This window comes from Camelina sativa, chromosome 15 (genome assembly GCF_030686135.1).
Source record: "Camelina sativa cultivar CO46 ecotype springtype chromosome 15, ASM3068613v1".
NCBI classification, from domain to species: Eukaryota; Viridiplantae; Streptophyta; class Magnoliopsida; order Brassicales; family Brassicaceae; genus Camelina; species Camelina sativa.
The window spans coordinates 7,662,276-7,674,818 of NC_141894.1; the positions used below are offsets into that span (position 1 = coordinate 7,662,276).

General features: G+C 35.4%; 3 protein-coding genes across 6 annotated transcripts; 1 reads left to right on the forward strand and 2 right to left on the reverse strand.

Annotated features, from left to right (window-relative positions):
* Positions 1 to 567: 567 nt before the first annotated feature.
* Positions 568 to 2,786, forward strand: LOC104745965 (transcription factor MYBS3). Of its 2 annotated transcripts, XM_087488578.1 has the most exons (4): positions 671 to 791; positions 859 to 1,220; positions 1,602 to 1,813; positions 1,911 to 2,786. In XM_087488578.1, exons 2-4 carry the CDS (start codon positions 1,001 to 1,003, stop codon positions 2,469 to 2,471), a joined length of 993 nt encoding a protein of 330 aa, XP_087344704.1. In that variant the 5' UTR covers positions 671 to 791; positions 859 to 1,000; the 3' UTR covers positions 2,472 to 2,786. The 2 variants fall into 2 exon arrangements, with proteins under 2 accessions (XP_010465657.1, XP_087344704.1); XM_010467355.3 differs by having other exon boundaries at positions 568 to 1,220.
* Positions 2,787 to 5,334: 2,548 nt separating this feature from the next.
* LOC147926355 (uncharacterized) lies at positions 5,335 to 7,867 on the reverse strand. The gene is made up of 8 exons (XM_087488223.1): positions 7,647 to 7,867; positions 7,488 to 7,577; positions 7,298 to 7,405; positions 6,966 to 7,217; positions 6,847 to 6,885; positions 6,459 to 6,758; positions 5,844 to 6,362; positions 5,335 to 5,766 (listed from the first exon to the last, which is right to left on the reverse strand). The coding sequence occupies exons 1-8, from the start codon at positions 7,854 to 7,856 to the stop codon at positions 5,491 to 5,493; spliced, it is 1,794 nt and encodes a 597-aa protein (XP_087344349.1). The 5' UTR covers positions 7,857 to 7,867; the 3' UTR covers positions 5,335 to 5,490.
* Positions 6,847 to 11,031, reverse strand: LOC147926356 (uncharacterized). 3 transcript variants are annotated; one of them, XM_087488221.1, is made up of 4 exons: positions 10,972 to 11,031; positions 10,683 to 10,739; positions 7,958 to 10,585; positions 6,847 to 6,965 (listed from the first exon to the last, which is right to left on the reverse strand). In XM_087488221.1, exons 2-3 carry the CDS (start codon positions 10,712 to 10,714, stop codon positions 7,993 to 7,995), a joined length of 2,625 nt encoding a protein of 874 aa, XP_087344347.1. In that variant the 5' UTR covers positions 10,715 to 10,739; positions 10,972 to 11,031; the 3' UTR covers positions 6,847 to 6,965; positions 7,958 to 7,992. The 3 variants fall into 3 exon arrangements, with proteins under 3 accessions (XP_087344347.1, XP_087344346.1, XP_087344348.1); XM_087488220.1 differs by lacking the exon at positions 6,847 to 6,965 and having other exon boundaries at positions 7,923 to 10,585; XM_087488222.1 differs by lacking the exons at positions 6,847 to 6,965; positions 10,972 to 11,031 and having other exon boundaries at positions 7,923 to 10,585; positions 10,683 to 10,818.
* Between the last annotated feature and the right edge of the window lie 1,512 nt (positions 11,032 to 12,543).

The window sequence follows — 12,543 nt, forward strand, 5'->3', positions numbered from 1 at the left end:
GTATACTTCTTTTAAGATTTGTGAAGGAAAAAAAGAGTTAATTAATTATGACAAGGATAAGTTATGAAAGCCTTTTTTTGTTCAAATCTCAATCACATTTTCGTACTAATTAAAGAAACGACAAATAGTAATATGTGTGTATTACGCTTTGTGATACTAATATCAAGATCTCTTTAAATATAAACCACTTGTCTCATCTCCATATTTTCAAAACGTGTTATCTTGTAAGACCACGTGCTTCTTCTTTCTTATAGATGATAGATCGCGTAACAAGTGGATTGAAATCAAAAACATTAGTTTATTGCGTTTCTAGACAGATTTAGTAGGTTTTAAATAATATTATCCTCACATCTTTAACATTTCATATTATTATTTCATTATCTTGGTTACAAGAACTGAATTTGTCGGTACCATTGTTTCTATTTTTAAAAATTATCCTCTATATATAAATTAAAAAAAAAGTCTGTTGTTTGTCATCTTAATACAAAAATAAAAATAAAAAATTCCAGGTAAGATAAAAAGGATAAAATAAAAGCTTATAATAGTAATAAAAAACGCGAATTCAACGTACGATCCAGCACAATCCTCTCATCTTTTGAAATACAAAATACCGAAACTACCCTTGACTTCTTCTTTTTTTCCATAAGAAATCAAAACCAAGTCTTTTCCCATGGTTGCAATATTATCTCTATCTAAAATATAAAAAAAAAAATCTTCATTGAATTCAATTCGTGTAACTTCACATACAAAAGAAACAAACTTGTTTTGAAGAAGCATTTATTACCAAAAAGGTTCTCTCTTTGTTTTTGTTTGTTTGTGTGTTTTTGTGTGAATGACTCGTCGGTGTTCGCATTGTAGCAACAATGGACACAACTCACGCACGTGTCCAACGCGTGGCACGTGCGGTGGAGGTGGAGGAGGAGGGTCTTGTTCCTCCTCGGCGGTGAAGCTGTTCGGGGTGAGGTTAACGGATGGTTCGATTATTAAAAAGAGTGCGAGTATGGGTAATCTCTCTGCATTGGCTGTTGCTGCGGCGGCTGCGACTACGCACCACCACCACCGTTTATCTCCGTCGTCTCCTTTAGCGACGTCTAATCATAACGACTCGCCGTTATCGGATCATGCCCGATACTCTGGTTTGCATCATAATGAAGGGTACTTATCTGATGATCCTGCTCATGGTTCTGGTTCTAGTCACCGTCGTGGAGAGAGGAAGCGAGGTAAAAAAGGACACGACTTTACGTTTTTGAATCCTTTCTATTTTTGTAATCCTTTGTTGTTAATGAAATAGATCTAAAGGTTTATGCTTTAAGGACTTGGTAGTGGTTAATGGTTATTGTAGGAATTGAAATGGTTTTAGGTGTAACCGGTTAGTGGAATTGTTGGATTGTTTAGTTTCTTATGTTGGTCTTAGATGGGTTACCTCATTGGTGGATCATATTGTTGAACTTCTAAGTCTATGGTCATTTTTTTTTTTTTGTTATTCATCAAAATACAATATTTATGAATTGGAAAAGTCATGATACATCTGCTTAGTTAGTCTATGGTCATTATGTGGTTGGTTATTAAATGTGATATATGTTATATTGGGGTTACTATAGGTATTCCTTGGACTGAGGAAGAACACAGGCTATTCTTAGTAGGTCTTCAGAAGCTTGGGAAAGGAGATTGGCGTGGTATTTCAAGAAACTATGTAACTTCAAGAACTCCTACACAAGTGGCTAGTCATGCTCAAAAGTATTTCATTCGCCATACGAGTTCCAGCCGCAGGAAAAGACGGTCTAGCCTCTTTGACATGGTTACTGATGAAATGGTTTGCATCAATCATGTCTTTATGATTTTCTGTTGTTTCTAATATTTTTGGGAAACTTGTATATTGAGTGTGTCTCCTCTGTTTTGTTGCCTTTTAGGTAATGGAATCATCGCCAATACAAGAAGACCAAACCGTAAACCGTTCTTCTCCAAGCAAGGAGCTTGAGAACAAAAGTCACCTTCCTTCACTAGAGCTCTCACTCAATAATACCACGGAACCTGAAGCGGTCATAGCCAAGGCGCCACCACAGGAACTACCTGAAGAAGCTATAGAACCATCGAACGGTGTTTCACCAATGCTAGTCCCGGGCGGTTTCTTTCCTCCTTGTTTTCCAGTCACGTACACGATTTGGCTCCCTGCGACTTCCACATCACTTCAGGGAACAGAACATGTTTTAGAAGCTGAGACTTCTTCTCAGCAGCATCAGGTCCTAAAACCAAAACCTGGATTTGCTAAAGAACGTGTGAACATGGACGAGCTGGTTGGTATGTCTCAGCTTAGCATAGGAATGGGAACAAAACATGGGACTGAAACTTCTCCTTCTGCTTCCCCGCTATCATTGAGACTAGAGCCCTCAAGGCCATCGGCGTTTCACTCAAATGGCTCGGTGAATGGTGCGGATTTGAGTAAAGGCAACAGCGCAATCCAGGCTATCTAGAAATATTTGGTTGTTGTGTTAAAGAATGAAGAAGACCGGATTAAAGCAGAGGATGTTCCTAGTTTGAGGACGAAACAAACCAAGCTTTGAGCCATTAGAGAGATAGAACAAGTACTTACTTCTTACCAAAGAAAAAAAAAACAGAGCAAACTGTAACAACAGACTTACCAAACAGTCAAAACACATTTCTCAGCATCACGTCATACTTACATAAGATAAGCGTAACTTACAATACTATCCTTGATTCTAATGTTTATGGCATACTTATTTATTATTTAGAGATTAGAGAATAAGAAATGTTTACAAAATCAAAAATTTATTGCTACCGTTCAACTATATCTACTGTTAGATGTTCGAGTCGAACATTAAAATGGATATAAGCAGAAAAGAAAGAGACTCAAAAAAGGTAAGAGTATATGTTCTTTGGTGTGAAGCTGCTTTCAGCAATGGAAGCACAAATCAAATCAGGAGTAGAGAATCAATGCTGTGTTGGGAATAATTTCAAGAAAATGAAAAGGGAACCTAAACTCGAATTTTGTAAATGATTGCAGTTCAGCCCCCATATAAGTTCCTAAAAATATTCCAAACGAGCCACTCTCTAATGCTAAAATAGTAAAAATGTGTCAACATTTCTCCAAATGTGTATTGTATTCAAAACTGTTATCAGAAAATAAAAATAAAAATGTGTATTCACACTATCTCCATACCTTTTAAATATGTTCCTTTCTTGTGCTTCAATCTACCGTCTCTTTCGCTCTCTAACGACTAGTACGGCTCTTGTATCAGGATTATTCTTGTAATTATTTTTCGGTTTGAATGGATCCACGTATATCAATCGCCGGTTGTGCATGTCACCTAGTTATATTGGTAGAAGCGTTTGAGGTGGCCATTTACACCTAACTCTATAGTATTTCATATCATTGTTGTATGTATAGCCGCACAAGCTAGCACTTGGCAACAAAGTTCTTAGTTCTTTAAAATTTGAGAAAACTACTTGAAGTTAGAGTTAGACCACATATTTTAGTACTTCACACATTGTAGAGTCTTATGTGACCACAAATGCATGAGTTATGATGCAATAGTACTAGAAAGAGATATTTTTAACACTAGAGTTTGATCTATGTTTTACCATAAATTAAGCCATTATAATAGTAAATGGTGGCCGGTAGGAGCATAAATTATGTTTAGCTTTTTTTTTTTTTTTTTTTTTTTTGAACAAAACCTAAATTATGTTTAACTAAGATTTTTCTTTTATCTTTTTTTTTGTTCACCAATGTTTAGCTAAGCTAAGTCCGTTTTTTTTTTTTTTTTGAAAAAGGGTTAGCTAAGCTACGTCCTAAATTATGTTTAACTAAGTTTTTTGGGTTCCAGAGACTAAACGACCACTACACTCTAAATAGACTTCGATGGAAAATATTCTCTAACGTAAAAAGGTAAGGTGGTCTTTAGGGATGATAAAGAACTAAGACATCTACTTTAATATCTTGGGTACCAATTGCCATGTTCTAAATAAGCCACCAAGGATATCTTAGAGTTCCAGCCTCACTCAAATGATACTACTAAAAATTATAAGAACAATGCTAAAAATCGTGTTCCTAGAAGAATTTGTTATCTCTTCTAATCTTTCTATATGTAAATCAAATCCTCTAATAAATGGTCAGACGTCCTGAATTTGTCACCAGTTTTGATTGTATAACAGTAATGATATTTGTTTCCTATGGTTGTGCAACCTCATCTACACAAACACATATTCAAACTTCTTCGCAGTGGCCATTATGTTAGCAATAGCACCATTTTAAAAAATTTCTTTGCACCTGTCACATTTATACTCAAAAACAACAACTTTCAACCACAACAGCTACTCAAAACTTGATAGTATTTTTTAGTTGGGATGAGTAAATGAAATTGGATATTATTAACATGTTATGTCGGAAGACGGTTCCCTATGATTTAATGTAAACTCGGGTCTATATTTTTTTTGTTTTTACTTTTATGATTATGATTAGTCGTTATCGGCCGATTTATTTGGTTTTAAAATAATTGTATAGGATTATAGCTTTTTCGGATTGAGGGGAATCATGTTCATAATATCGCAGAGGTGTAATTATTCATGAAGGTGACAGAGGATAAAAATAAATGTGTTTAGCATATACTTTATTTAACGGGGTGATAGATGATTGAAGTTACGTCTTTCAAATAATTGGATATTGTTTGAGAAGAATGTTTTAACTGAGTAATCTGCATAATTATAAGAAAAAACTCTTTTCGTGTCGACATTTGTGAACTTTTAACGAGTCATCTTCAATCAGGAGCCAATCAACATTGTGCCCTTTACAAAATACTTAGTTCAAATTAGGTGCTAATAGCTACTTGTTATAACTTTAGTAGCACAAATTCTCGCATCACACTACAACAAATATGCACATTGTTAACCAGAGAAAAACGCTATCATAGGTCTTTGATAGCGTTTTCATGAGCGCTGTTTTAGGGCACTGTTATTATATGTACCCCATATACAATAGCACTTATTACGTATGCTATGTTATAAAAATATAACATAGCTTTAAGAAATTGCTATATTATCAAGATCATAATTTTGAAAAAATTTATACAACATTTGTTTTTTCGTGCTATGTTATAGTTTTATAGCATAGCTCTAATAAACTGCTGTATTATCAAGATTATAATTTTGCAAAAATTTATACAATATTTAATTTTTCGTGCTATGTTATACATATCTAATATAGCTGTTGCGAAATGCTGTTTTATCTTGTTTACTGTGCTATGGTATATTCTTTTATCATAACGTTTACCTGTACTTTTATAGCATTTTCTGATATGTGATTATAGCACACATAACCTGTTTTATAAAATCTCATAAAATCTGATTAATAAACGTCTCAGATCCAAAATACATAACAAAAGTCTCAAGAACATCAGTTTACCATCAAAGTCTCAAGAACATCCAAAATAAACAAGCAATCTCAAGTACTTAACATTACACAATAAAACCATCAGTTTAAGACATAATGACCTTGTTCTCTGGCCAAGCAATGCAGGAGCTAAGTGCATCTTCAATAATCTCTATTTCATCGGATGGCCTCCAAACTTTTACATTTTTCACCTTCACAACATCTATCCACACTTTAACTGCATTAGAACCCAAGCGAGTAAAGTGAACCTTATGTTCTGGATCATTTGTTCCCCATCGTCCTTCAGCCACAACCCTATTCTTTTCAGTTAAATCCATCAACTTGCACTTCTTATTCTCCTTGGAAATAACTTTATTAATGCGCTGCCATGTTTACAATATAAACCATCAGTCATCATATAATTAACAAAAACAACTTCATAACATATGAAAACACTTACTGGAGACTTCCTGAGAGGAGACTGTGATGGTAAAGTATTCTTTATTGGTGATATTGGACCCGTTGCATCATCAACAGGAGACTCAGAACCAGATGCAGACTTAGAAGACATAGATGCAGATTTGGCCTGCGATGCAGCCTTTGAAGCTGTTGCTGAAGTTTTGGACTCTGTAGCAGACTTAGAAGCTGTGGCTGCAGACTTGGCCTTTGATGCAGACAAAGAAGCATGTGATGTAGCATTCTGACCAGTTGGAGTTGAGGGATTTTCAAAATCAACCTTACTCAGGGGCCAAGATACGTAAGCCATCAAACAGTCCTCAAGAAATGACATTTCAGCTGTAGGTCTCCATAGTGATGTATCAGGCTGCTTTACTGAATCCACAAATACTTTAACTGCTTTTGGTCCAAGAGGAATTCCGTTAACCAACGCACTTGGTTCTTGTGTCTCCCAACGCCCCTCAGCAACAATGACGTCACCCTTAGACAAATCCAATAGTTTACATTTGTTTCCTTGTATACCCTGTTAAACACAATCAGTAAACAAATCCAATATAATTAATTAGCATTATAGACAGGGGTAATACATTGCTAACACATTGCTAGAAATTATAAATACCATAGGGGCAATGTCTTCCATTTGGATGTTGTTGTCTACCAGTCTACACTTATCAGTTGGCCATGCGATTATATGTCCAACAGCTTCTTTCATATGAAAGATCTTTTGTGCAGGTCTCCATAGAAATGCATCTGGTTTATATGCAGCTTCAACTAACACTTTGAGATCATAAGGGCCAAGACGACAGTCATTCACTATGTCATCCGGATCAGAAGAAAGAATCCGACCCTCACCAACATTTTCATCAATGTCAGACCAATCAACAAACACACACTTAGGATGTGCTCTTTTGTTTACACTCTGCAACAATTTCATGAGCAACTAAGAATCATAAACGACACTAAGAAGAATCACTTAGCTGATATGAAAAGAAGTAAGAATATGTTACTCTTGCAGCTGAGTTTTCATCCATTTCAGCTTCTGGTCTCTGTAACATAAACAAAAATAACATCAATTTATATTACTCTAACTGGCTGATGAATAGTAGAGAACTCTTAAGTATCTAACCTGATTCTTGATTCTGCCAAGTTCACTTTCCAAGGCATTGACCTGTTTTACTAATTTTACTTGCCGCTCTTCCATTTCAGCCATACACTTGCTCTGCATTTGTAAACAAGCTAATTTGGTCTTACTCATGCCTCTACCCATTGCCCTCAGCCTACCAGAATTGTCAGGTCCTAAAAGCTTGGCGAGGTGATCTTCATCTGGATTTGTTAAAAATGCTGGAGCATCACTTCCACCAATTTCAGCTGCTTTTTGCTGAAAAACATAAAGACAGTTTCAGGTTTTACTAGTCGATAACACACTATTTACTGGTGTACAACTCTATTCAGACTTACAATCAAATCAGCTGCATTCGTATCTACTGGTGTACCATCCTTTTTGGTGCGAGACTTGATCCAAACATCTAGTCTTGTCACGCTGGAAGGATCTTCACTTTCAGCTTTCTGTTCCAGAAAACAAAATTTCAGTAACAGTACAAGCACTATGTATAATAATAAACAACATAGTTGTAGTATATATGCTTGCCATTTCTTCTGTTAGTCTGCTGATCCCTTTACGACTAGTGGTGTGAGGTATCTGATTCTTTCTTTTTGCTTTATATTTCTCACTCACGGCCTAATAATGAAACATGTTAATTACTAATCACCAATCAACTACTAAACAATTATAATCACAAGTAATTACCTTAAATGCAGCACTAGTTTTGAGTTTGACAAATTTTTGCCAATCAACAGGACCAATATTTGGTGGTCTCAAATTCATCCTCTCTTGGTTATTTGCAGCCAAATTTATAGCCTTCACCGTGACAGACTTGTGTGATCGCCACAAATGTCCCATCTGGTGAATCACAGATATCCTTTGCCAATCTTCATCAAGCTCAAACCTTGCCTGCATTCACTTACACTCACACCTTGGATTTGAGTCTTGTAGATATTGCAAATGCATACTACCAAATCATAAATACGAAAAGAAACTATCAGCAGCATAATTTTGACCTTATAATTTATAAGGAATGAAATACACAAGTAACTTACTCCACATAATGATCAAAGGCAGCTGTATTTTGAATGACAGCAAGATGGGCTATATTCTTCTCCATTTCAGTAAGAGTGAATGACGTTCCTGCTGATATTGGACGACCTTCTAATATAGAGCTGTTCACATACTCTACATTCCTCTCAGGTTTTTCTTCTACATTGGTTGTCTTTTTCAGAAACTCATTACAAAACAGCATGCTTTCTTCTGCAAGATATGACTCTGCTATACAACCCTCTGGTCTTGCAGGATTTCTTACAAAATCTTTTAGAACTTTCATATACCTCTCAAATGGGTACATCCACCTAAAATGCACAGGTCCTCCTAGTCTAGCTTCTCTTCCTAGATGAACAGTCAAGTGTACCATGATATCAAAGAAGGTTGGAGGGAAAAACCTTTCAAACATACAAAGCGTTTCTACAATTTCAGCTTCCAATACTGTAATAACCTCAATATCAATAACTCTCTGACACAAATGATTGAAGAATGCGCATAGCCGTAGTATTGCTGTTCTAGGACCTTTTGGTAACAATCCTCTAAGTGCAACCGGGAGAAGCTGTTGCATCAAGACATGATAATCATGTGATTTCAGACCTCCTACCTTACACTCTTCTACTGAAACTCCTCTTGAAATATTAGAACAGTATCCATCTGGACCTTTAAAATGAAATAGTCGTTTGCAAAAAATCTTCTTCTCATTCTTGGACAAAGACCAAGGTGCTGCTGGAAGATATGTTCTCTTTCCTTTTGTGGTAGGATGCAACTCTTTTCTTAGACCAAGATGTTGAAGATCCTTACGAGCATTAAGACCATCCTTAGATTTTCCACAATGCAACAATGTGGATACAATGCTGTGAGTCACATTCTTTTCTATGTGCATTACATCCAAATTATGCCGTACTGGTAGATCCTCCCAATAAGGCAGAGTAAATAAAATGGATCTTTTCTTCCACCTTGATAACTCATCTTCATCTACTTCTACTTCCTCATCTTCATCGGATTCACTTTCATCATCATCACTGTCAAACACTGGTTCTTTATAGACAGTTCTCTTTCTCTTCATCCCAGCCTTTTTCACATTTCCGAAATCATTTTGGAAGTTTTTCAGATTCTGATGAACTTCATGACCAGTTAAAATTCTTGACTTTCTCCTATGCTCAACTTTTCCATCAAACCAAGTCTTCTTTTCCCTATATCTGTGTGTTGGAGCCAAACCTTTTCTATGACACATGTAGACATGTTTCCTGCTAAACTTCAACCACATACTATCAGTATTTTTCCCACACATAGGACATCCCATTTTACCTTTTACTTTACAACCAGCAAGATTTCCATACGCAGGAAAATCACTAATGGTCCAGAGAAGCATTGCCTTTAGAGTAAATGTACTTTTACTAAAAGCATCATACGTTAGCTCTCCATTCTTCCACAGATGATTCAAATCCTCAATAAGAGGTTCTAGGTAGACATCAATATTATTACCTGGTTGTTGTGGACCAGGAATCAATAATGTCAACATTATATTCTCCTTCTTCATACAAAGGTGAGGAGGCAAATTGTAGTTTACCAATAGCACAGGCCAGCTACTATAATTACTATTCTTCATGTTGAATGGATTAAATCCATCTGTGGACAGCCCAAGCCGTATGTTCCTTTCTTCAGCTGCAAATGAAGGATACTTCTCATTCATCTGAGCCCATGTAACAGAATCTACTGGATGTCGAAGTTTTCCATCAGTGCTCTTGTTAGTGTAATGCCACCGTAAGTCCTTAGCCATGTCCTCTGATCTGAACATTCTCTTCAGCCTTGGTATAATTGGAAAATATCTTAATACTTTCTGTGGGACACCTTTCTTTACCTCATTAGTCCGCTTATTAGTCTTCCACCGTGAAGCATTACATTTGGGACATTTATCAAGCTTCTTTAACTTCTTTCTGAAGAGGCAGCAATCATTAACACATGCGTCGATCTTTTCATATCCCATATGAAAGCTCTTTAAAAATTTCTTGACATCATACAATGATGTGTGAAAGACATTACCATCTGGCAACATGCTTGGCAATGTCTGAAGCAGTTCATTGAAGCTCTTATCCGACCAGCCATTATGTGTCTTAATCCTAAACAAAGTCACAATAGCCGATAACTTGCTGTGGTTTGAACAGCTAGGGTATAGTGGGGTTTCAGCATCCCGGATCTTTGCAAGGAACTCATCCTCTTGTTGGTCCTCACCCTCTGCAATCTCACTTAAGTCGCCCACAGGTTGGTCAGCTAAGTCACCTCTAAAAGCCAACTCTTGATCAAAAAATTCAGCAGCTTTATATAACTCAAAAACTTCCTCATTCCACTGAGTTGGTTTACTTTGAAATTCATCTACTGACTTCACATCTCCATGATGATACCAATCACTATGCACCTTGTATGCCTCATCCATCCCTCTTATTACAAGATGCTCAACCACAACACTGTTTAACTGTCGTACTACATTACGACAGTCTTTACAAGGACATATTATCATTTCTATGTCACCTAAAGCCGCAGACACATCCCTTACAAATTTCCAAGCTCCACTTTTATAACCAGGATCAGCTCTTCAATGGATAATTAAAGAAAAAAATCATAACTAAAAGAACATCTTAAAGTATCCAAACCCAAAATAAAACCTAATTATGAAATATAATTCCTTACCTGCATAGATGCACCCATGCCTTGTCCAACATTATATGTTATAATATAAATTTTAACCTTTATAGATAAAATAGAGATACATATTATACAAAGCTCACATTAAGCAACAATTCAGACAATACTGCACTACTTCAGACACATACAGATGCTCTTAAACCAATATCTAACTGTGTAAAATCTCACTAATCTAATCACTATTTATACGAATCAGACTCAAAGGACAAAACATAGCAATCACCAATATTCGTGTGTAATAATAATGTTTAACTATTGGTTGAGTGATACTAACCTGTTGTGTGAGTACAGAGAAATGAGAAGCTTCAGTTCCCCAACATTTCAATCACCAACACTTGGGAAAAAAAAAAAATCGTTCAGTTTATGAAGGCGCAAATACTCAAATCCAAAAGCTATTTTTGAGTCAAATCTGTAAATAATCGAACCCTAACAAAACAGATGGATTCGAAACTCCACATTCTCAAAATCTGTAAATAATCGAACCCTAAAAAACAGATAACGAAATAAATCTAGATAAATCGAACCCTAACAAAACAGATAACTAAATCTGACCCTTATCGAAATCAAAAGCTGTTTGAAATCACAAATAATCGAAACAAATAACGAAATTAGGAGGAAGAAGAAAGACATGCCTCAAAAATGGATTCGAGCTATCAATTGCGATGGATATGGAGATTTAGGGCGAAATTGGGGCTTTTCACAAACGGCGAAATTGGGGCTTTTCACAAACGGCGATAAAACTGAAGAATTGATAAGAAATTTAGAAGAATTTGAGCACACACAGAGAATTTAGAAGAAGAAATCTTCTTAGGTTGAGCTTAGGTTGTAACGAGAGAGAGAGAGAGAGTGTGTCGAGTTTTTGGGTTTTTTTTTTTATTTGGCGATTAAGTGAATAATTTCACTAAGTATTGGCGGACAAAAGTCACTTTTGTTTCCCGCTACATAATTTTCCTATCATAGCGTTAATAAGATGCTATTAAAAAGTAAGCGAAAAAAAATCTCATCTTTCATAGCAGTGACGGAAAATGAGCTATATCCGTCTGCTATCAATGTACATATTTGTTGTAGTGTCATGTCTATCAAACAAAAAAATCTCACGACAAACTTTCCGAAGAATATCTATATATCATTTTTAAAATCAACTAAACATGTATTAATCTTTCAATCTTAGGAACTAATTAATAGTGGAACAAGCAAACCTACTAAAGAATCAGAAGACTGATTTTGTCTAACCCTAACCTACCCTAACCCCTATAGTCTAGTACTCTATTTCCTAATAGTAAAACTCAATTCCTCATATTTTCTCCCAACGAGAGGTGCATGACAGATAAAGAGTTCATGATAACAATAAGACTACCCTTAGCTTATAAATAGACATAACTTCATTAAAAAAAAAGAATTATTTTCTTTTAATAACTAAGATGTGATCATTTTTAGAAATTTACAGTGATTGATGTTTTCAATAATGAAAATGGCATATGTATCAATCCAATTATCTAAACAAAAATTAAATAATTGCCATGAAATTCATCAGCATTTATTAGAATTTTATCTTGCACTATGATAATAACAAAAGTTATATAAAAAAAAATGACATTAGATTTAAATACCAAAGGTAAGTTAGATATGATCACTTGTCTTTTTATGATGTTAAACCTCACAAGCTTTTGAATGATTTTTCTTTCTAATTTTTTGGGTATAAAGTATATTTGTTGTTAGAGAGGAAGGTCGGAATTAAGGAGAATAATCGAGATGAGACAGCAAGCAATAATAAAAACTTATATTCTAAACCCACTTCCACCCAAAAATATGTACTAGACAAGTCTCTTTATGTGAGATTGGTTTG

Excerpts from the sequence above, each read along its gene's own strand:
- LOC147926356 (XM_087488221.1), bottom strand. The coding sequence starts at position 10,714 with ATGTTGGACAAGGCATGGGTGCATCTATGCAG. Across the intron at positions 10,586-10,682 it reads GCATGGGTGCATCTATGCAG|AGCTGATCCTGGTTATAAAA; the intron begins GTAAGGAATTAT and ends TATCCATTGAAG.
- LOC147926355 (XM_087488223.1), bottom strand. The coding sequence starts at position 7,856 with ATGCAGGCAAGGTTTGAGCTTGATGAAGATTGGCAAAGGATATCTGTG. Across the intron at positions 7,218-7,297 it reads CGAATGCAGCTGATTTGATT|CAAAAAGCAGCTGAAATTGG; the intron begins GTAAGTCTGAAT and ends TATGTTTTTCAG. Across the intron at positions 6,363-6,458 it reads TGGAAGACATTGCCCCTATG|GGTATACAAGGAAACAAATG; the intron begins GTATTTATAATT and ends TGTGTTTAACAG.
- LOC104745965 (XM_010467355.3), top strand. The coding sequence starts at position 833 with ATGACTCGTCGGTGTTCGCATTGTAGCAACAATGGACACAACTCACGC. Across the intron at positions 1,221-1,601 it reads TCGTGGAGAGAGGAAGCGAG|GTATTCCTTGGACTGAGGAA; the intron begins GTAAAAAAGGAC and ends GGGTTACTATAG. Across the intron at positions 1,814-1,910 it reads ACATGGTTACTGATGAAATG|GTAATGGAATCATCGCCAAT; the intron begins GTTTGCATCAAT and ends GTTGCCTTTTAG.